The 24,475-nt window shown below is 36.9% G+C and overlaps 1 protein-coding gene across 1 annotated transcript; it reads left to right on the forward strand.

Moving 5' to 3' along the window:
• Window positions 1-477: 477 nt before the first annotated feature.
• LOC103723614 (ARM REPEAT PROTEIN INTERACTING WITH ABF2-like) lies at window positions 478-23,979 on the forward strand. Its single transcript, XM_008814576.4, has 19 exons — window positions 478-843; window positions 1,040-1,209; window positions 8,676-8,848; window positions 8,932-9,052; window positions 9,141-9,215; window positions 12,429-12,523; window positions 16,730-16,805; window positions 16,923-17,030; window positions 20,129-20,257; window positions 20,421-20,489; window positions 20,594-20,653; window positions 20,788-20,911; window positions 21,037-21,176; window positions 21,593-21,656; window positions 21,817-21,896; window positions 22,998-23,062; window positions 23,139-23,256; window positions 23,337-23,461; window positions 23,618-23,979. The coding sequence occupies exons 1-19, from the start codon at window positions 546-548 to the stop codon at window positions 23,700-23,702; spliced, it is 2,175 nt and encodes a 724-aa protein (XP_008812798.2). The 5' UTR covers window positions 478-545; the 3' UTR covers window positions 23,703-23,979.
• Window positions 23,980-24,475: the final 496 nt, after the last annotated feature.

Consider the following 24,475-nt stretch of genomic DNA (forward strand, 5'->3'; position numbering starts at 1 on the left):
AATCATGGATCAATTTAGCATACATGCAACTTTTTTTTTTTAGTATCAATCAAGTAATTTCTTAGATATCAATCACTGGTGCAACACCTAGCCATTTAGGTGCATACAATCTCCAAAAACTTGAGCCTCAATGCCATATTCAACACGCGCAATGATTTAACTGCAAAGACAACCCACCCGTGCGCGACAATCACCGATTTGTCGGGGATTTATATCTGATTCTGGCGATGGCGGGACAGCTGGGCGGGACCGCACCGCCCCGCCGTCTCCACCCATCATCCGCCGTCAACTCATCCTCATCCGTCCGATCCTAGCCGTTCAATCCAGAGACCCAAATCTAGGATTTCAAATTTTTTTCAGAATATCTTACCGAGGGCGCGGGGCAGTTTGGGAATTTTTTAATTCCGTTTGGTGCAAAGCCGACAGGCGGCGTCCCCACCTCCCCAAACAATCTCTCGTCTTGAGGAAATTTTTTTTTTAAAAACCCTTCTCTCTCTAGATCACTCTCTTGGGTTGTCTTGGTACAATCTCTCTCTTCGTCGGCCATGGAGGAGGAGGAGCAGCAGCGGCAGCAGCAAGCGGGGGCGGGGCAGCGGAGGAAGGGACAGAAGAGGAAGCTGGAAGAGGCGGCGGCGGCGGTGGAGGCGGAGGAGGAGGAGGAAGAGGAGGAGGAGGCGGGGGAGGAAGGGGAGGAGGAGATCTGCTGTCAGCACTCGCAGCAAGCCCTAGCTCGCGAGGTGAGGGCCCAGGTTGAGGTCCTCGAGCGCTCCTTCTCCTGGCGCGTCGCCGATCGCGCCGCCGCTAAGCGCGCCACTCACGTCCTCGCCGAGCTCGCGAAGAACGGTGCCCCCAAACCCTCACCCCCTAATCCTTTTATCTTCCCCATCTTCTGTTTCTTGATTTTTATTTTTAATTTTTGGATCTGAACCAGGATCTTGAACTCTTGCTGTGGATTTCTTTCTCTTTTGCTTTTTTTTTTTGATCATTTTGTGGGTTTTATTTAACTATAAAGGATCTATGTGTTTGATTAATTTGGCAGAGGAGGTGGTCAATGTGATCGTGGAAGGGGGAGCGGTGCCGGCGCTCGCGAAGCATTTGCAGGAGCCGCCGCCGCTGCTGCCAAGGGAAGGGAATGCTGGCGGGGACCGGCCCTTCGAGCACGAGGTCGAGAAGGGGAGTGCGTTTGCTCTCGGTCTTCTTGCGGTGAAGGTATTGACTAAAAGTCATAACTTTTATGATGAAAATTGAAATACAAAAAAGCCTGTCATTACTATTTTCAAGATTAGGTAATTTGTACAACACCAATTAGTGAAGAGCAAGCCTCTGTGAGAAATTGGATATGCTGACACCTCTATAAATAAATTTTGCTCCTAAAAAGAATGAAATGAAAAAAAATGTGTTTTTCTAACAACTGCGCACTACATAAATGTAGATTTTTCATCACTTGTTGGAAAGAAATAACACTAAATATTTTCTTGATTTCTGAGTATTAGATTATGAAAACTCGTCTTTGATGGTTGTTGCAATGACATCCTCAGCTTTTTTTTTTTTTTGGAGGGAGGGGGTATATTGAAGAGATGTAAATCAAAACATCTGACACAAATTTGCAGATAATGAAAACTTTTATATTTTGGCGATTGTTGCTTTGGATATTGCTCGATATTTAAACATCAAAGAAAATAGAATAGAAGCTAATTGAAAGGGAAACAAAATAAATGCAGAAGCTGTAGGAAGTTACAAAGAATGAGGAATTTGGAACTAAATTGGTATGTATAAGCAAATCATCCAAAACCAATGTAAATTTAAATGATCACGTTTTCTGCTCTAGTTTATTTCAAGACCAGGGAAACACGGACGTCAAGATTGTGCACAATCAAAACAAATGGTTTTATCATGATATCCTCTTTTAGGTCCTTCAAGTGCCAATATATGTGGACTTCGGGAACAACACTACTCGATATCTCTTCCTAGCACCTCTTCTCTTGCCACGATATTGCTACACCATAGATTTGACCCTTTCTTCATGCAAGAGTTCTTCATTGACTAAAGTGAACTAAGGAAGCCTTTGAAAAGCTCTATTCTCAGCTGAAGTGTAAGGATATAAAACAAATTAAGGGAAAAATAATAATGATCCAATTGAAAAACAAATAATAGATGTCATGCATTAAATTGGGGAGCTATAAGGTATGTTCTTGCTCATCGTGATTGCTAAACGGTTGATAGAAATGTTTAAATTTAACGATATGGTAAAAAAAGTTCGCTTAATGTGCATGGATGAGTTATATATGTAGCCAAGGTCATCATAGTGGCTAAATGATTGTTTCTTGAGCATTGAAATGATTTTATGTGTTTAGACAGAACATCAAAGGGTTAAGACGTTAGGAAACTAATACCAAAGTTTTTTAGAAAAAGATAATTGACATCAAGTGGCAGTTAGAGATGAAAATATTTAAGCATCACATCTTAACTTTTTTTTAAAGAAAAATAATATGGAATAATCTTCTCATTAATGTCTAAGAGAAAACCCAAATTAGTAAAGTGGCATCTAAATCAAAGATTTATATTATAGCATGGATCATGATCTACACCACTAAAAATGTATAAAAATCAAAAGTTGCATGCTTTGGTGATCTCTAACTTATGGATCAACTGGGTACAACATGGATGATTAAAATGATATGAGACTATGCTTTGTTATGATCGTTGCATTAAAATCTATTATTTTTCAATTTATACATATTTTAACGTATGTGATCATGATCGATAATGTTGGTTCTCAATTAAACACTTTATCATGTATTTTAGCATATTAGCATGATGAAAACTGTTTATTTTTATGTGCACTGATGCATATGCTATAAACTCACAAATATGTTATTTTTTGGTTTTTAGGCATTTTGGTGGTCTAGATCATAATTAACGGCGCAGATCTTAGATTACATGTTCCATTATTGATTTTGCAATTGAGAGGAGTGGATACCCTCTCCTCATCCTTTCCTCTTGAGAGGAGCATAATCCATTTCTAGATACACATACGTGTGTGCGAGAGAGAGAGTACAATTGATTTTGTTAAATTGTTGCTCATCACCTGGAAGTTTGCACTTACTATTCGACATCCATCACCGTCCAACATTCGTTGCTTATTTCTTGTTGGATTTCTATCACTACCCATGGGAGTTAGTGCTGTTAGAAGGATGAAATGGGTAGGAAAGGAGAGAGATGAGAGTAAGGAAGGAGTGAGAGAGAGATAGGGGAAGTGCAATAGGCTTGGCCGTGCTATGTCTAAAATTTAGTTAGTGCTGATGATTTTTTTCTTCCTCCTAAATTGTGTTTAAGCATAGCTACAAGAGTATTTTATGCATGGTTCGTTGTACCGTCCCGAATCGGGCGGTACGAGGTGTACTTGATATGCCAAAAAAAAACTTGTACCGTACCGTACTGACACTGTGCTAGTGTGGCATTGGTACGGTGTCTGGTACCAAGATGGCGAATCTTGATTTTATGAGATGATAATCACACTCTCACTATTTGGTTGGTGCTCTTGTATTAATCTCTTTTCTTTCTAACATTGCATTCTTCTTGAATACTTAAAAAGTTTCCATGTACATGTCATGCTACCTGTATACATTTTTTGGTTTCTTTTTGCCCAAGTCCCTATCTTGGAATTTGAGGGGTTGGATGGATCCAACTTCGCACCCACAGCTGATAATTAATTCCTGGACTAGTAGCGAGCTAACAAAGGTTACCTCACATTAAAAGGTTTGCATTTGGCTTTAGCTACAATTCTCGAAATCATAGTTTAAAAACATTTTTTTTCCTAAAAGCAATGTCATATGTACAATATTTTTTAGTAAAAATTGTCAATGAAATTTCGAAGTTGCCATAAGTTACGCATCGACCTCCTTGACAATTAAGGTAATGATTATTATGTATAGATGATTTATTTATGAGTTGTAATTAGTGCCTGCGATTCAGTTTGGACCAAGATAATTTTCATGGGGCATCCGAGAACATCATCCACTATAGATTAAAAATACACTTAATAATAAATATCTGGATTTTTTTTCGTTTATAAACAAAAACACAGTTCGTATTTTAGCAATTCATTTTTTTTAATCTTCTAATTATTGTGATTATGGTATGTTGGATTCACCTGTACAATCTATTGGGTTCGCAGACTAGCACATATTAATGATATGATCTGCTTTTGGAATGTCAATTAGTTTGGAAGATCATCCATCTAGCTTGAAGCTAGAGTCATAGTCTTCACACATCACTCACTACCTGCTCTGCATCTACATCAAAACAGAAAACAGAAAAACTCTTTCACAATATCTGGGAAAAATATTTGGAAAAGAAACTTCTTTTATCAAATTTATATGATTGCTTTAGCAAAAGCAAGAAAAATTTATTGTATCATTAACTTGAATGATTAAATTTTAAGGATATAATACTGGTCAGCAAGAACAAGAGGAGCAAAGCCTTATTTTGGATCATCCATTCTGACAACACCCTCCTTTTTTACCTATATAATGTAAGATCCTAGGTACAGGTCCCAATAAATAAAGCAAAATGGGGCTGAGACAACTATAATGTAGAATCAGTGGAGGAGTTTACTATTTTTGCTAAGCAACAAAGAAACTGCTTGGTCCATCAGAAACATCCATATGACATGTTATAGTTCTTTGTTTTATATTTTACCTAACACGACAGTCAAGAGTTGTGAATTACTGTGATGAATGAAACCAACCATTTCATAGGAGTGTGCATTTCAAAGGAGTTGGGTTTGTTGTGGATGATATTTGCACAAGAAATAGGAGGTATTGTTTGCTTTAGTGCCAGCTTGGTATGTAAATCATACAATATATGTATATATATGTGCACCATGAAAGGGAGAGAGAGGAGTGTGTACAAAAAATCTATTTTTTCTCAAATCCCAAAAGAATGGAGATATACTAAATATGGATACTTAGATCTTAGTGGTAAAGAAAGCCAAAGGAAGGGAAGAACATTTTGAGGGAGGGAGGGAGGGAGAGAGAGAGATGGTTGGCAAGTGGTTTGTACACATGGATGGCTATAATAAGAAGTGAAGTGGGTGTAGAGAGTGATTTTAAGAAGGATATCAGTGTAGAAAAGGAAATTGAGGCATAACAATTTATGGAGGAAACCGAATATGGAAAGAGAGAGAAAGCTATAGATAAGGTTCTAGTTATGAAGGAATCTAATCCAGAGAGAAATTTTAGGAATGGGGCAATTGGATCCTTGAGGATGCTGGATGGATACTAGTTCGAGAGAGGAATTTTCGGGAAAATAGTGACAAAGAGTAGGGATGCTGTTTTGTCACATTGGATTGTAATACCACTTAAATGCTGATCCATTAAGGGGTGGGAGTCTTAATTTTGACGTCTAAATTTTGACCCAGCCTTATCCATTCAGCAACTGGATTGGATCCAGCTCTAGGTAAGAAATTGTAAGACCTATCAAGTCTATTGACCAAATAAGGATTGGCTCCATAGCAAACAGGTCTATGTATGAAATTTAGAGAGAATGAGGGGGGGAAGGTCTGATGATAGTGTATGACGGACAGAGGTGGGATTATGGTGATGAAACTTTTAGAATGGCAACATGAGGGGCCAGGGGGCTGTGGTGATAGGTGAACTTTGATATTTATTAATATGCTTTATAAAGATATAATAATGAAGTTGTATAATTTGTTTATGTATGGTGTTTGGATCAAGTTAGGTATGTTTTTACCGGACCTTGACCTGACACAGTTCTTTATGAGTCTATCTTTGACCATACACACCCCAAAATTCTACAGGTGCATGGCGTGTCTGAGTCTGTGGGTTTCAATGACAGCCCCAACGAATGGGCCATTCTTGGAATGTTGCAGAATTTAAAACTGTTTTTTTTTAACGTACAAAAAATATGGATTAAGTAATTGCTAATTTAGTTTACATTGTAGTTGACATTGCAACATTTATATGAAAAATTTAACTCATGTTTGATAGATTACTGGCAAATATGCATTGCCATGCATGCAAGAGGAAATGATTTAAATGGACTACAAATATAGATAAAAAAAACAACTACCTGTTTGGTACTTGTTGGAGACCATATTTACATGGAACTTCTGCCATTCCTTGCTTTTATTTTCACTTTTATGAAAGCAATAAATATTTGATGCCAACATTTCTGTTGGTTTTACAAACAATTTAAAAAACAAAGGGTTTTCATGAGACATATTTCTTCAGTCCAGTTCAATTTTGTTCTTGGATTTTTGAAAGCAAAATAAGAAAACAAAAGCGATACTGAATGGGCCCTGACTTATCATAAAATCAGGAAATGTTGAAAGATATGTAGCGGACAAAAATAAAATAGTAAATAACATAGAACAGGGAAGAAAAAAATCTTGGTTAGGTACCAATGCAATCTATAACTATTTTTTGGGGTAAGAAGCATCTATATTTATTGTAAGATAAGAAATTAACAAAATCTTGGTTAGGCACCAATGCAATCTATATCGAGGCACCATATCTTTTTCAGTATTCTAATTTTGGATGAGGAGAGAAAGAGACTTAAGATTGATAGTGCAGGGATGTTTTTTTGTTCGAGGGCATTTTGCAGAAAAAAGTGACATGGAATCTTCATAACATGTTTAAAATTCATATGTGGTGTTAATGTAGTCACAATTTGTGTATGTAAACTCTATTTGTAGTTTTACTAATGGGAACTATCCTACTACTGCACTGTTTGAATAATTAGACTATTCATTTGCCTGCTATGTTAAACAGAATGTTAATAGTACATATCATATTTTATGTTTGTAAGCGGTAAGGTTATGGTTATGTCTTGTGTATTTCAGCCATTTCTGTTGATAATTGGCAATTAATCATCAAAAGATGCACACACATGTTAGTGAATATTCAAGATTCATATGTTACTTCAGCCATTTCTGTTGATAATGCAAATCTTTCTCTCTCTCTTGCTCTCTCTCTCTCTCTCTCTCTCTCTGTATCTCTCCCTATTTCTCTCAGACACACACACACACACACACACTCACTTACTCAGGCATACACAAACAATCTAGAGTATGTTGGATAATTTACAGTGAAGGGCAATTTGAAATTTAATGTGTGCATATATATATTATGCTTAAAGGACTGGGGTATGTGTATGACTTTGTTAAACATTACTGAAGGCATACATATTGGTCCATCTTACAACTGCAAAAGCAAGGATTATCATCATACTCACTATATCAGGGAAAAGCTAGATTAACAAAACATTCATTAAAAAAATATTTGGTCAAGGAAGTATTAACTGTACTGGTGCTGGTGCAGCATCATACGCAGATCTTCTTATCTACACAGTATGCTATTATGCGAAGCACTAGAATGCAATGTTGAGTGATAGTCACTGATGCAAAGGTATTAAGATACCTGGGTCTAGATTTGTGCTCGTACTAGTTTTGTTTATATTATAACAATTATTCGTTGCTTGTGTTAGTTTTGTTTGATGTTAGATTGTGGCTTATATTTTAAGAGATTCATATTACGTGTTTTATTACATGCATATCCATTATAGTCCTTGCTATAAGATATATTTATTTAGTATTTAAACATATACTAATGTCTAAGAGATGCCTTTACTTGATATATGGGTTCTGTTTGGTAGTCAAATTTGATGTGCTAGTGCTTACAATTGCGCGGTATAACAGGATAAAATATTCATGGGTCTGAAAGATATATAATATTTTTGCAGATTTGCTACAGATTTAGTTGTAAAACAAATAATCCTCCTATAAAGCTTGCTTTAAGCCTGATGCTAAGAAAATTTCTTTTATATTGTTAAATAAACAATTTTTCCAGAGGCGTACCCTAATCTTCTTTGTAGTTTGTGGTTCCAAATTCTGGGGAGCTACATCAAATGATATTGGTAAATGAACTTTTTCGCATACAAAACTTTTGGCTACTTACATATTAGCCAAAAATGTGAATTTTTGGAAAATGATCTCATAGAGGGAATAACTGGAACTACGATTGTCAGTGCATCATATTTGTGGATATTGACATGCCTACATTGAGGTTATATAAAGAATAAATCCAAACCTCCTCCCCTCAGGAAAAAAAGAACAAATCCATAAAATTGCTTAAATTGAAGAGCTTCAAACTCACTTCTTTGTTGGATGTTATTGCATCTTCTATACTTTTTCTTCATGTCTTGCATTCAGATTTTCTTGAGTTTCTTTTGAACTATCTGAGAGATTTCCGATTGCTCGTTGCTGTAGTCATACACCTACTTTGCATTTCCAGCTTTTCTTTCAGTGTCTAATTATTACACTTTATCAGTGGTATGAGTTCTACTTTAATATCCTTGTCTTGAATGAAAGTTTTACATAATAGTATTAGCTTTCCAATTCTCTATCGTTCACTTGTTCAGTAAGAATTTTGCTTGATGCATTTGTTTTGATAGGAGGAAGATGCATGTGGAGAAAAAACATTATTTCATTTTTCTGTGTCCGCAGTTTATATGTGCTAATCAGTTATTAGCATCTGGTGCTTGTTAATTAGCTTCTTTTAACATTGATGCCATTTCCTGTGTTTTGAGTCATTTTGATGATTCTATTATGTGAACCCAACTGCTGAGAGTGCCTTTGCTTGTTATTGCGACAGCCTGAACATCAACAGCTCATTGTTGATGCTGGTGCTTTGCCTCTGCTTGTGAATCTCTTAAAAAGGCGCGGAAAAGGTTCCAACTCTCGGGCAGTTAATAGCGTGATTAGGAGGGCGGCTGATGCAATAACCAATCTTGCTCATGAGAATAGCAGTATCAAAACCTTTGTTAGGTATTCTTGCATGTGAACTTCTTGCCTGCTTAATATTTACCATTAACATTCTCTTGCTGATGGTATACTTTATATTAATTTAGGATTGAAGGTGGGATTCCTCCTCTTGTTGAATTGCTGGAATCCATGGATCTGAAGGTGCAGAGAGCAGCTGCTGGTGCCTTGCGGACATTGGCATTTAAAAACGATGAAAACAAGAACCAGGTCAGTGCCTTGTTTGATATTGTGCTTATACTATCAATACACAGATGAGTCTAACCAGTCTTTGTTTGTTTGTAACTTTGTTTTGCAGATTGTCGAATGTAATGCTCTTCCAACACTTATTCTAATGCTTCGATCTGAGGATGCTGCCATTCACTATGAGGCGGTGAGATTCTATTATTTAGCCTAAGAATCATAAGATGATTGGTTGTGATAATACAATGAAACTTGTAGCTCAAACCCAACCCCAAGTGCCCCCTGCAAGAGTTACAGACTAGAGCAAAAAGGAAAATCCTATGATTTGGAAGCACCTAGGGAGTTTCTATATAAAAGTCATCTTATTCTTGTTAATTTAGGGATTCATAAGTGACACATATGCGATAGAGTTAAGGTTAAAAACGAGTAAAATCATAAAATGTATAGGAATACATACAACATGTGGAAGAACTAGAGGGTGAAGCATGATGAATTTGGGTATGTGAGTAGTAGCAAGATTTTTTTATTAGGTGGTGCACATTAAGTAGAATAATTCAATTGCTAAGTTTCTAAAGTACCTCATTTGAGAAAGACAATTGGGATGTTCCTGCGAATGAACCATATTGTTTTAAAGCATATGACCAAAGAGCATTCCATGGAATAATATAAGAAACATCAATGCAAATGAAGAATTGTGAGTGAAGTGAGCTCGACCATTATGGCTTGGTGAATCTATTTTCATGGTGACATGGTTTTAATGCTAAAATTAGGTATGTGGAGCTAAATAGGACCATTTGGATGCTTGAAACCATGAGGGTTTATCTAGACCAAAAGATAGTTCTTGTCCATTTGATAAAGTGGGTAATTATAAACATTGATAATGACCAGCCATGCATGAATCCTTGACAAATGATGAATATGGGTGTCATTAGCTGCATCTTTCTTTCAGGTGAAGATTCGAGAAACTTGATGAGATTTAATGGTGCTTTGTCAAGCCATTTGAGATAGTCTTAGTATTGTACACCCATGTTGTCTGCATGTTTTTGATAGTGACCTTTTTCACTGCAACGAAAACAACACCATAGAAATGTGGGTGCGCTGAAGTGCTGGAAGCTTCAAAGCCTTGATTGCCAAGTTTTGGAGATTATGCCACATGGTAAAACACTTGGGCTCTCAGTTTGTATGAGTTTCTGCATGGAACCTAGATTGACATGATCATCAGAAAACTATCAGGTGCTGGACTTTTATATAATGGGATTGCAAGAAGATTAAACCATGACTTCGTAGAATGAGCACATGACCTTATTTTAGTAATAAAAATCAGGGGTCAGGTGCCTTATGCCTAAATCACATGCATTTTGATTAGTTATATTAGTTAGAATAAGATATTATGTGCGTTAGGCTTAAGCTTAAATCAGAGATTACTTGTTGGAAAGCCAATATCCCAGCAGTGAGGTTCCCCAAATTCTTGGATGTAGTGAAAAGGACAATGGCACATAATCAAAGATCCCATCATTTTGGTTTTATCTATTAGGAAGTTCATCACAATGGGGTACTTGACTCTTAGGATTTTCATCATGGATGCATCATTGAAATAGTGGTTCCTGAAAGGGTTTTATGTAGGCAAGGACCCTTAATTCTGGGCCCTTTGCCCATGATTAAAACCATAATTTATCTTTCCCTCCCTAACAAAATGTATGAAGGTTCAACTATACCAAGTTTTTAAAAATAGCAGGCCAAACAATAGGAAAGAAATGAGATATGGTGCTTCTGATAAAGGAGAGGAGAATGGCATGGTATGCATCTAGTTTGTGGGAAAAATCTCATTAACAATTATTATAGTAATCAAGGTAAGTCAATTATTTTAAACCTCAAACCCACAAAATGAATGAAAATGATGGAAATAGCAATATTGTGAAGAATTTGATTGTATTGTAAATTGTACGAGGGGTTTGATTAGATTGGATTGTAGATTGTAAGCTTCTTTCTGGTTCCTTCTGACCAATAGAAAAGGGGTAAAATAATATAACAAGAAGGAAGCATGGTTGAATTGTAAACTGAATGAATAATAGTAAGAAACCATGATATAAGGACTCGGCAAGTACACCTTATGACATTTATATTATGTTTCAGGAAGCAAATACCATGTTTAATTGTTCAGGTTAGCTATATCCCACCAAATAAGACCATTAGTTATCTTAATTTATATTAAAACTAATATATGTAGACACAGGCCTATAGGATAATGAAAATGATAACATTATGGTGTCATGTTCACCACTGTCATTATTAGATCTGATATACATAATTGCTGAACAGACTTTTCTTCCTCATCCACTGGTCGAACATTATTCAGCATCTTGATAATGAGTTTGCTGTATTTCAAACAAAATCCTAATTTTGTACCTGACCAAAAACAAGATTTCTTCCCCTCCAAATGCATCAACTCAAAAGTGGTAGAAGTGAGATGAAAATTCAGCTATTGGGTCTAGTTCCTAGCCATTATAAAAGTGAAAGAAATCAATGGATCTTAAAGGTTGGGGATTTTATTTGCTTAAATATGTAATAATGATGATCTGGTTCCTGATCATACAATCCACAATCTAGATTGTAAGAGATTGATCATTGATCTTTATCTGGTGATCTGATCTGGATCACCGAAGGCCATTCTGATCCTGAATGTGTGATCTAATCATAAAATCATGACAACAATGTTAAATAGTTTGTTTCATGTTGAGCTTACCATAAAATGAACAGGTAACAGCATTTTTAAAAGCCATTAGGGAAAATTCAAAGCAAAGTGATTCTTCAGGTGAAGGCATAGGTGTATATTAGCTCCATTCACTGGAAGTAAAAGGGAATTATGACACCCTCTACTCCTTGGATGATTCAAAGATCTGTACACAAATACTGGAGCAAAATAAATTCCAATGAGATGCACTTCTCTGCTGTCTAATCTGTGCTGTTGTCAATGGACCATGCCATTTGATAGAAGTTGGTGATGTGATTGCATCAGAAGTTGGAGATTGATAATGGACATCCAAATTTGTCATGTTCAGAGTAGCAATCACAAGTGCGGGAAGGCAATTGATACTGATACACTGAAGCTTAAATGATTGTTGGGTAATTCAATTTGCAACTGCAGGAAGACAATTCTCAGAGCTGATACAAATAACTGGAGTACTTGTTGGAAAACTGCAATAGTCCCTAATACAGACCTGTACATTTGTGCACTAGGTCATACTTGTATAATACGAGTACACCATGAATTGGTATCTATATATCCACATATACAACATACTATAGGAAGTTTGCATCAGCTATCTGTATTTTCTTTTGTTTAAGATTGGATATCTGTTTTAAATAGTACACATGATCTGATTTTCTGTTGTTGATTTGTTAGGTAGGAGTAATTGGGAATCTAGTCCACTCATCCCCAAACATAAAGAAAGAAGTTCTTCTTGCAGGAGCTTTGCAGCCTGTGATTGGATTATTAAGGTACTTCTAGATTTTAGAGTTTCGACATTCTCTAACAAATTGGTGGAAAATTGTTGAAACATGTCGAATATATTAGGATTTATTTATTTCTTACATGATCTACTCTTGTGCACAATGCTGATTATGGTTTGTATTCTGTCATTCGCTACTTAATCATGTCTACTATTAAAAGAGAAGTAGAAATCTGAAAGGTAGCTCTCACCTAAAACATGAAGCTGTACCATCTTTAGTTAAAGGAGGAGAGAAAACATGGAAGGAAATTTTATTCTTCTTTGAAAATTAGGAAGAAAAAGAAATCAGGCCTTTTATAGATTAATGGCTGCTATGTGATCCAATTTTTTGGGAATGGTTTGTAACGTAGAATAGTCTCTTAATCATTTATGGTGGTAGGAGACAATCACTTATGCAACAAAACATGCCTTGTGGTTGGTTTCATGCAAATTCAACCACTTGAAGGCTCCAAAAAATGCTGAAGCTCTTAAAATAAGAGGAAAAAATTATTACTTTTATTGAAAATATTTGCAACATTTAGGACTTCAATTTGCTGTCTAACTGTACAAACCATCTCATAACAATTGATGATAATTATGCTGGGACTTGCCTTTTGGTAGACCTATGGTCTCTCTTTCTTATTCGACAAAGTTATGAAAATGCTTCTTAATCAGTTTGTAAAGAGTTTATCAGTGTTACCATTGTTCTCTATCCAATGTACAAGATCATATCGAGTAGAGATGGGCACTGGGCCGGGCCGCCCACGGCCCGGCACGGCACGGCACGAAGCGGGCCGTGCCTGGCACGCCGAAGCGGGCCGTGCCTGGCACGGCCCGCCAGCTACAGTGCCGGGCCGTGCCTGGCACGGCCCCTTTGATAGGGCCGTGCTGGGCTAGAGGTTCCTGGCCAGCGGGCCGTGCCAGGCACGGCCCGCTTCGGGCCTGGGCCGGCACGGCCCGGTCTAGGCCCGCGGGCCAAGCACGGCACGGCCCGCGGGCCAGCACGGCACGGCCCATAAGGGCCTGGGCCGGGCTGGCACGCGAGCCTGGCACGGTCCGGGCCTGGGCCCGGCTCGGCCCGATAAAATTTTTTTAATAAATTAATAAATATTGAACACTAAGAAATCTTGATTTATGAATATAAAGCCACCTTAATGGTGGGGGGTTTGGCATAGACCCCTACCAGTTTATTAATTTAAATCAAAATGGTACATGAAGGGAGGTTTGGACCTTGGTCTGACCTCTAGATTCTAGAATACAATAAGAAACTAAGAAAGGGCCGAGGTTTGGACCTTGGTCTGACCTCCAGAATATAATAAAAATGTACAATTATAAAAAATTAAGAAATCTTACTAATCATCAGTGATTCAGTGAATCAGTATTCACTCTTCAGTCTTCAGTCTTCAGTCTTCAGTAGTGTTTGTATCATCATCATCAGAGGATGTTGTATTATGTCCACCTTTATCTTGAAGTCTTGTCTCAGCATCCAGCCAATCCTTGAAGCAGAGAAGCATCTCCACCGTTTCGCCCGTCATCCTACTTCTCTTTTCGTCAAGAACACGCCGACCTGCACTAAAAGCGGATTCCGATGCTACCGTGGACATCGGCACAGCTAAAATATCGCGTGCAATTGCAGACATAACAGGATATTGATTTCTAACACTCTTCCACCAAGATAATACATCTAGATTCTCTATTTGATTTTCATCATATGCAGACTGAAGATCATTTCGTAAATAAAATTCTAGTTCACTACTTAAAGATGAAGAAGATGAAGAGGAACTTGAAGCATGTGTGTGTCTTCTCTGTGCAATGAATGAAAAAATAGATGACGAACGAGAACTACTAGAAGGAGGAATAGAGGTTTGTATTTGTGTTCTAGATCCACGAATTTTTTCATCATATATAGCATAAATATCATAAAGAAGTTGTCTTACCTCATCTTTAGCAGATTCAGCATCTTGATTCATATTTTCAGCGTATGCATCAAGTAAAATTAGCACGCCATTTAATTTAACTATAGGATCAAATACAGCAGCTAAGTTATGCATAGGACATATCCTGTCCCAATACTCATTCCATTTACATTCCATTAGGTGAATAATAGGCATTAAAACATCATCATATCTATGTTCTGCAAATTTTTGACTAATTATATATGCTTGTTGTAAAAATGAACATGAAGTAGGGTAATAAATACCAGAAAGAACATTGGTAGCATTATAAAAACTAAGCAAAAAATCTTCCAAAATTTTTCCTTTATTCCAATCAGTTTCAGTCAATGTAAATCCTAATCCACGATCATTAATATATGCACTTAATAAATTTTTATATGGGTATGCATCATGTATCATGCTATATGTGGAGTTCCAACGAGTAATTACATCAAGTTTAAATTTTTTAAAACGTTTACCATGATTTATGCATAATTCCTTAAATTCTTGAAGTCTTGATCTAGAAGCATGAATAAAAGAAACTGCATTTCTAATTTTTGAAATCACATCTTGAATCATGCCCATGCCAGCTTGAACAGAAAGATTTAAGATATGACATGCACATCTAATATGCAGTAAATTTCCATCTAATATGGGATGCAATGAGTCTTTTAATAATACAACAGCAGAATTATTATTAGATGCATTATCAAAAGTAATAGACATAATTTTATCATTAATATTATATGAACATGCAGTTTGATAAATTATATTTGAAATTTGTTGCCCAGAATGTGGAAAATCAAAAGCACGAAAAGCAAGAATACGTTTATTTAATTGCCAATCATTATCAATATAATGAGCAGTAATGGCAATAAAACAATTACTACCTACAGATGCTGACCAAATATCAGAAGTTAATGAAATTTTTACATTTAAAGTAGAAAGTGTTTCAATTAAATTTTGTTTCATTGCTAAAAAATTGGTCATAGCTACTCTTCTAAATGTACGCCTACTAGTTCTTTTGTAAGCAGGTTGTAGGTTTAATTGAACATATTCTTCAAAATTAAAAGATTCATATAAACTAAAAGGTAATTCATCCTTAACTATCCATTTTACAAGTGCTTTTCTTTGATTTTCATGATTATATGCAAAATTACCTACAAGTAATCCCCCTTGTATATTAAGGCTACTTTGAGTTTGAGCATGAGAATCATGCATCCTATGACTCTCTTGATGTCTTTTTAAATGCCCTGTTCCCCCACTACTACTACAACTATAAAGTTTGGCACATTTTTTACATTTAGCTTTCCAGACTCCCTCAACCATAACTCTATCAAATTCATTCCATACAGTACTAGTCCTCTTACAAGAAGAGGTTTGACCTTCACTCGGTTCACCAGTTCTAGAGGAACTAGGAACAGGGGGTTGGGGATTAGTTTCTTCTCCCTCAGAAACAGGAATGCCAAACTGACTTTCCTCAAAAGATGACATATCTATGATTAATTCAAAAAATAAAAACTAACCGCAAGGAGGAATTGAGTAGAGGGTCGGAGGGCAGAGGCAGAGCCGAGATTCCGAGCTTCCTCTTGTGCTCTCAACAGAAGCGACCTTCTCTTCTCAACAGGAACCTCCTCTTGTGTAGCACTTGAACAAACTAAAAATTAAATTGCTAGAAGAGCACTTTAGAGGAGAGAAATAATAGCAGTAGAGAAGGAGAGAATGAGAGGTTTGGTGTGGTGAGAATGAGGGAGGAATGGGCTATTTATAGAAGCCCAAATTTTTTTTTTCCCAAAATACCCCTCCATTCAGCCGTTATTGGACTGTTGGGAGGGGTAAAATCGACTTTTTTCCGAAAATAGCCGTTGGAAACGGCTATTTTCCCTCCCCCTCTCCAGACGGGCCGTGCCAGGCACGGCCCGTCTGGAGCCGTTACGGGCCGTGCCAGGCACGGCCCGTTTAGAGACGTTGCGGGCCGTGCCTGGCACGGCCCGTTTGCGCCCGTTACGGGCCGTGCCTGGCACGGCCCGTGCCGTGCCGTGCCCGGCCCGGCCCACCAATAGAGGGGCCGGGGGCCGGGCCGGGCTGGCCTTCCGTGCCTCACGGGCCGTGCCAGGCACGGCCCGCTTAGAATTTGGGCTCGGGGGGCCTGGGCCGGGCCGGCCCGGCACGGCCCGTTGCCCAACTCTAATATCGAGAGTTGATTCATCAATTTTTGACTGCATTATTTTTTGTTTAAATTCATCAACTAGTTTTTTGTCTGACATAATGTTGAATGGCAGTTCATGCTGTACAGAAAGCCAGAGGGAGGCAGCTTTATTACTGGGGCAATTTGCTTCAGCTGATTCAGATTGCAAGGTGATGTGTTACTTGCAGCTCCTTTTTCACTTTCCTTGATCTATGCATAAGCCAATATGATTTACGCCAAAATTTGTCTTTTAGGATCTTAATGCTAAAACTTTGAAATGCCCGCAGGTGCACATTGTACAGAGGGGTGCAGTCCGGCCTCTAATTGAAATGCTTCATTCTCCAGATATGCAACTTAAGGAGATGTCTGCTTTTGCTCTTGGGAGGCTGGCCCAGGTTTTACATCTGTCTTACTCTACAACATATCTTTTCATAATTATATAATAACATCGACTTCTTGATGTCTCTTACATTTTAAACAGGAAATTTTTGCCCCAGATTTGCTGGTGCTTATTGTATTATGAAGCCTCATTAGTATAATTTTTGTCAACTTTTTTTTTTGCCACTTCATTTCAACTGTTTGTTTTGCCATTTAATTTCACAAATCAAGTTATCGTTGACATTTTCATTTTGAGCTTTTCATATGTTTGATTCTTTTGCTATTCTTGCCATCATCTCCTCATTATTGGGTTTTTGAATGAGGACGATGAATAAACCGCATGTAAAGCATAATTAATAATTGATAATTTCTTTCTTTCATTAATATACTATGATTCATGCTATACTATTTTCAGAACTTATAGTCATTGAATTTAGACTATAACATTATTTCGACAAGTCAATAATTAATTCAGAAAAAAGTTATAACTTAGGAAGTATATATCATAAGGTTATCTTGACATTATTCTTCCGGTCTAAGTTTGAAATTATAGACTTCCTGTGTGTTATTCTTTCAGTCCCTTTGCTAGTTTCCTACCTTGTGCTTGGCTTCCAAATATGATTGTCAGAACACTTATTTGATTTAGGCCCTGTGTACTTGCACCATTAATGGTCCAATGTTGTTTAAGATGAAGCTCTATCCAATCGATGGTGAGCATACCAAGAACTCCAGGCAGTATCATCATGATGAGCTGCTTTGTCCCCTTGACTATGTCCTAATGAATACTGTGCCAGTTTGCCTGTTCATCATTTTGCTCCTTGCTCTCAATCATGCAACTCTTCTAGTTTGTTCCACATGCTACTGTATTTTATTTAGTGGTTCTTATTCAGCCACACATTATGATGGCCATTATATCGTGGGAATAATGATTTGTTTGGTAATTTCATTGTCCATCCAATTAAAATAATTGTTTTAAAACTTCAAATATCCATACTTATTCAAAAAAAAGATTTTTAATCTGAGAACAATGACATAGTTATATAATTACTGTTGTTTTTCTGTTATTGTATACTATCTTCCATCATAAATGCTAATAATAATTATAGCCAGTATTCTGTTCCAGAAAAATCCACTCAAAAGCTTGACAGGGAAAATAGTGACCTTTATTTCCAACCAGGGGGGGTGGGGTGGATGGGTGGGTGGGTCCATTATCAGGAGATATTGCCATTTACAATTATTGCCTGACAGGAACTTTGAGGCTGCATTTACACAGATCAGGATTGTGATGTTATATTATCAATTATCTGTTACAAGTTTTTTTTATGTCTTGACATTCCCATTTTTGAGGATGGCAAGAAAGAATATGTTATCTGTGGCTAAAATAATGAAGCTTTTTATTGTACCATGGACTACATTATAATGAAGTCTACACGGATTTCATTGTCTTCTTTGGTTGCTCTTCCCTTATCCATGTCATCTTTAGTTTGATCCAGTAATCAAGGTTTTAAAAATCGGTTTCTGTCCCTTAAGTTGTGTTTCGGTTTTGGCAGTTCTACTAGGTTTGATAGTTTTCCTTTGCATTTTGGATTTTCGGGCAAAAATGACAGAATAAACCAAAAAACAAAAAAATAAGGAAAATAATTAAAATTCAAGATAAGTTTGTTTCATATTATGTACTGTGTTCTAAATTATTTAGGGTCATTGTTTGTGTAGTATGGCTAGTTTCAGGCTGAAATTAAATTATATTGAAGCTGAATGTGTTATACTAAACTTTCCACTCACTATAAATGTATTATGTTTTCCTACACTTGTCGCTAATTGTTGTAACTGAACTACACATTTCTCTATTTTCTGTAAATTTTCCATATTTTCTTGTCTTTGTATAATGTTAATTATTCTCAACATTATTTCACTCTATTTCATTTTAATAACTAGTCTAAATGTGGGAAAACTCATCTAAATGTATTTCATTTTATTTGCATTTTAAACTGATTTAAGCAAGGAAAAATCCATCTAAGCATGTTTCATTCTATTCATTTTAATAGCTAGGAAAGAGGAAACCCATCTAAGCATGTTTCATTTTATTTCATTTGAATAACTCATCTAAGCAAGAAACATCCATGTAAGAATATTTCATTCTATTCCATATTAATAACCGATCTTGCCATGTCTTGTTAACTGTTAGATCACATACTGCCTTTCAATAATTGTCTGATCTTGAACCGTGTCCTGATTCCTTTTGGTTGAGTCAATAAGAAAAGACCTATAGTTCACCATACAAGACTGGGCCAATTCTACATTAGTCTTTAGTCAGCCTTTTGACAGCTACTCAGTCTGTTAAATGCCATGTCTAAGTTGCTTACTGGTTACTCGGCTTGCCCTTGGTAAGACTGAATAATGTCAAAGTTTTGGTCTTATTTGGCTTAAGTACTTGATTCAAGACCTCCCTTGATTTGAAATTCCTTTCTTATTCCGCCCTGGAGTTGCCACATGTACAATGATCCTTGGGTGTAATTTTTTTGTAGTATAAGCAAAGAATAATAGTATTTTTTTGTATTTATTGGTTTTATTTTTAGTTTGTTGTAATTTTTTTTTAATCTTAGGTGTTGCTTTCATTCTGTCTATCCTTGTGTTTTCTTAACTCTGGGAGGCACATGACAAGGTACTCATGCATTATTTTTGTAGAGCCATTTTTATTGTTAGGCATATAATTTTGATCTGTCAAATAATACTTGCTGCTCCTTGGAAATGCTTCTATAATTGTGCTTGAAAAATGAAGACTAAGGTTTCAAATAGCACCAAAATTGGATGGTATGGACAGTACCATACCATTCCAGCAGGCTTCTGGCACTGGCACATAGTGCATATGTATGGGATGTAGCCCCGTACCATATGTCAGTACCTGCTATCATATCATTTTGGCAAAAAACTGGTGCACCTTGATGAACATTGTCATCTTCCCTAGTCACGAGATTTCAATTTGTAAACTCAGGTCAATTTTTCCCTTCTCCATATGGGTAATTTCTTGCTCATCATATATTTCTGTGGAACTTGCTACATCCTTTGCATGATCAATATGAGTTACAATTCATCCTAACATTAATTTCTTTTCTAGGACACACACAACCAAGCTGGGATTGCTTACAATGGTGGCTTAGTGCCTTTGCTAAAGCTTCTTGACTCGAAGAATGGCTCTCTACAACACAATGCTGCATTTGCTCTTTATGGAATTGCAGACAATGAGGTACGTTTATGTTAAATGGTAAATGGTTATAAGTCGACAGTTTTGGTATCTAGCTTCATTGGCAGTCTGTTTTGATTTCCCAAAATATTAACCTTTTAATGTTTCTCTTCAATATTGCGCACACATAGCTGGGGATAGGCTTACTCTTTCTCTCCTTCTGTAGGATAACGTCTCTGATTTTATCAAGGTGGGAGGTGTTCAGAAGTTACAAGATGGAGAGTTTATTGTCCAGGTATGTTGAGGATAGCATTTTGTTATATTGATGCCATCTGTTTTGAAGTTCAACTCATTTTATTGAGCCAAGATTTCTTGAAGATCATAGAAGTTCAATGACAGGCAACTAAAGATTGTGTAGCCAAGACACTGAAAAGATTGGAAGAGAAGATTCATGGACGAGTGAGTTCTTTTGCTTCAGTTTTTTCGCAATTCACATTTATCAATTTTGATCTCTCACCCCTACTCTTACTTTCAAGTGATGAATTCTGTTGAAATTGAATGTAACCATGTTATACCTTCCTTCTATGTTGCAGGTATTGAAGCATTTGCTATATCTGATGCGAGTGGGAGAGAAGGCTGTTCAAAGACGTGTTGCTTTGGCTCTTGCTCATCTTTGTTCCCTTGAGGATCAAAGAATCATTTTCATTGATAATAATGGTGCCATCTCTTGCCTGTGTTCATTTTCAGAGGCTTCCACTTAGCTTCTTTTGGTGTTCTTGTCTTCTTGTTTTTTTTAAAAATAAATTTATCCAGATTTCTTCAATAATAATTTGTAAATGTAGGGCTTGATTTGCTCCTTGACCTTCTGGCTTCTGCAAATATAAAACAGCAGCAAGATGCTTCCGTTGCACTATACAAGTTGGCTAACAAAGCCATGTCACTCTCTCCCATGGAAGCAGCGCCTCCTTCCCCAACACCACAGGTTTTTCAATTTAGAAAAATATTCAATGTCATTGTCAAGCAGTTGGTTAACAAATTATTTTTTGGCTGAACCATGCCAGTGCAAGTTACTTTTTTTTTTGATTCATTTCAACACTTTCAAATTTGACAAATTTGAAAAATGAAAAGACAATGGAGGAAACATCTGTGTGTCTCTCTTTGTATCTCTGAGAGAGAGTTTGGAAAAAAAATATGGCATTTATGAAAGTATGTCTTTGATCCTATAGTTGCTAATATTTTAGTATAATTCATGGAAATATCATCTTGCCTGTGCTTTTCAACCTCTTTCTATGGACGCTCTTCAACTATTTGTTCTTACTGGAAAAAAGAAAGCAACTTGGTTTGTTGTTATTATCAGATGGTGTTTTGCATGTGTTCACCGCCCAATTCTTGTTGCAGGTGTATCTTGGAGAGCAGTTTGTGAACAGTTCCACACTTTCAGATGTTACCTTTCTAGTTGAAGGTTGTAATTTATGGTTGTAATTTATTCCTTCTTTGTACAATTCTTTTGTTCAAAGAGGCTCTCAAATTATCTTTATCATAAAAAAGCTTTTTTTTTTGTTGTAGATGTTTTGTTATTGATTTTCAAACAAAATATGATTTGATACACTTTTATCTTCCAGGCAAGCGTTTCTATGCACACAGAATTGCCTTGCTTGCTTCTTCAGATGCATTTCGTGCAATGTTTGATGGTGGATACAGGGTGAGCAAATTCATGTCTAATCTTGTTTGTTTTTCCATCCTAATTGGCTCTGAACTGACACTTGCCTTAAAATAACGTAAACCAATCTGCTCTATGCTAGCAAAACATTTTTTTTTTTTGAATACTGAGAATGAGCATTGAGGAAGACCCACATATCTTTCAGAAAATTTTTAATTATTGTAAATAAGGTATAATTTCGAAAATAATCTATTATTTAACGATTGCATGTTCATTATGATACATGTAACAACATGGTCAGCATGGTAAAATGAGATGTCATCACAACAATTTGTTGCTTTGGATGTTTTCATTGAAAATCATATGATAATTGATTTTGTTTACATGGTTCAAAATCAATTAATGAGGTTTAAATTGAGCTGATCAATCACAAAAGGAAAAATAATGAGTCGCTTCAATTTACTTTTTTGGACTCAACTTTTATGCAGCAAAACAAGCATCGGCTGTGATCAAATATTACCAGATCTCAGATCAAAATGCAATGCAAAGACTTCTGCTCCGAAACCAAAATCATTTGATTTTTTATAAAAAAATTCCTGGTTTCTTATTTTGTATCTTTTAATTGGAAGAGAGAAGAAAACCCTTCATCCGTCTTTACTGTCTTGGGCTAAGATGTCTTGGTTAACTGAAATTTTCTGTTGCCTTTTATCATTTACTTAAAAGATTTTTTTTTTATGGAGAATTAAATAAATTTTTTTTTGTCTAATTTGATTTTGTGTTTGTTTATAAAATGCTAAAATGTCACATGTATGCATGCACAAATGTTGAAGGCAAATTGACACCCTGATTTGTATGGAAAAATTCGAGAGATTCATAACAAGGAGGCTTTTTGTTTTTTTGCCACACTAATGTCAAGACAACTCCCTCTCCCCATATTTAGGGAGTACAAAGAAGAGCAGCGAAGGCATTTAGCCTACTGCTTAGCAGTTGGCTATCCATCTCTGCCATAGAATAATGATAACTAGTTTAGTTGGTATCTTCCAAACCAAGGATATGCTTTTCAAAAGTATTGCATATTGTTCTTTTCATATTATTGTCTAGTAAGATCCGATCCAAATACCGTTGCCTTTTAAATCATTATAGGAGAAGGATGCAAGGGACATCGAGATTCCAAACATAAGATGGGAAGTATTTGAGTTGATGATGAGGTTAGTGCATTTATCTCTTTTCTGCTTTCTTGAATTCGTTGGTTGGGAGATTTGACATTCAGCTTCTCTTCCGCAGATTTATATACACTGGGTCAGTTGAGGTTTCTACTGATATTGCACAAGATCTCCTTAGAGCTGCCGATCAATATCTTCTAGAGGGTCTTAAGCGCTTATGTGAATATGCCATTGCGCAGGTGGGGAAAAAAACTGTTGTGAATCGTTTATTAATTTGAGGTCCTATTAATTTTTTATTGAAAATTCTTTGCTTTTGCAGGATGTAAACCTGGACAATGTCTCCAGTATGTATGAATTGTCAGAGGCTTTCAATGCCATGTCATTGAGGCACACCTGCGTCCTGTATATTTTAGAGCAATTTGACAAGATAATCATCAGACCTGGGTATCTTCCATCACTCATCAATCATCGATATAGTCAGAAAAAAAATCAAACTCTCACCCTTCTTCAGAGATTTAGTATAAGATAGAATATATTGTCTGGAAATAAATGAAGTGCTTATTGGGTTTATTCTGAATTTGCCTCTCATGGATTCTGCAGGCATTCTCATCTGATCCAGCGGATAATTCCAGAGATTCGCAACTACTTCTCTAAAGCTCTTCGGCCAAACCACAGGAATGCCTGACCATAAATGTTCTTTACTGACATCATCATCAACTAACACCTGTTGCCAAGGACTGTACAGTTGGAACCTTTGTGGCATCAAATTACTCCTTTTTTTTTTTTAATTTTCTGGGGATGTGGACGTGTGGGAATGGAACATAAGTCTTTGAACCAGTAGTTCCCGTTTGATGCTGCTAGTTCATCACTGTAACTGTTGGATTTCAGCCAATAACACTTCACAGTATTTGAATATTAGAAATGTAATCTGATGGTTGTGGAAGACCCAATGGCTTTTGGCATTTCGGACCATTTAATATTACTGATGGATATAAGAGTCTGTGTCATCTGGGGATAGCGTGCTGTTTTTTAAAAAATGAGTCCGTGCCAAGTGTTGGGTGAATGCGAGGTACCTGATGACTGCAGGCATCTTAACGAACTGGTCTTCTTCTGGATGAGAGTGTGTTTTATGATTCTTTAGGTTTGTACAGGCGGAAGTTGGTCGGATTTTGGTTGGACTCTGAAAATGAACTACATTTCTAGGATCTGAAAGACTAAAACTGGATCAAAATCAAATTGCATGGTTGGAGTTGGAGTTGGAGCCAAATCTGAGATGCGAAAATTTGTTTGTAATTTGGTGTTAGTAGAGTTGGGCACTGGCACGGCCCGATAGCTACAGTGCCGGGCCGTGCCGGGTCACAGGTTACTGGCCCGCGGGCCGACCCAGGCACGGCCTGCTTCGGGCCTGGGCCGGCACGGCCCGCTCTAGGCCCGCGGGCCAAGCCCGGCACGGCCCGC

Source organism: Phoenix dactylifera, chromosome 13, assembly GCF_009389715.1.
Source record: "Phoenix dactylifera cultivar Barhee BC4 chromosome 13, palm_55x_up_171113_PBpolish2nd_filt_p, whole genome shotgun sequence".
NCBI lineage: Eukaryota > Viridiplantae > Streptophyta > Magnoliopsida > Arecales > Arecaceae > Phoenix > Phoenix dactylifera.

What these genes read in the sequence shown, in the direction of transcription:
- LOC103723614 (XM_008814576.4), top strand. Translation starts at nt 546, where the DNA reads ATGGAGGAGGAGGAGCAGCAGCGGCAGCAGCAAGCGGGGGCGGGGCAG. An exon ending in CTGCCATTCACTATGAGGCG is followed by an intron (nt 9,216 to 12,428) that starts GTGAGATTCTAT and finishes TTGATTTGTTAG; the next exon opens with GTAGGAGTAATTGGGAATCT. An exon ending in AAGAGAAGATTCATGGACGA is followed by an intron (nt 20,654 to 20,787) that starts GTGAGTTCTTTT and finishes TCTATGTTGCAG; the next exon opens with GTATTGAAGCATTTGCTATA.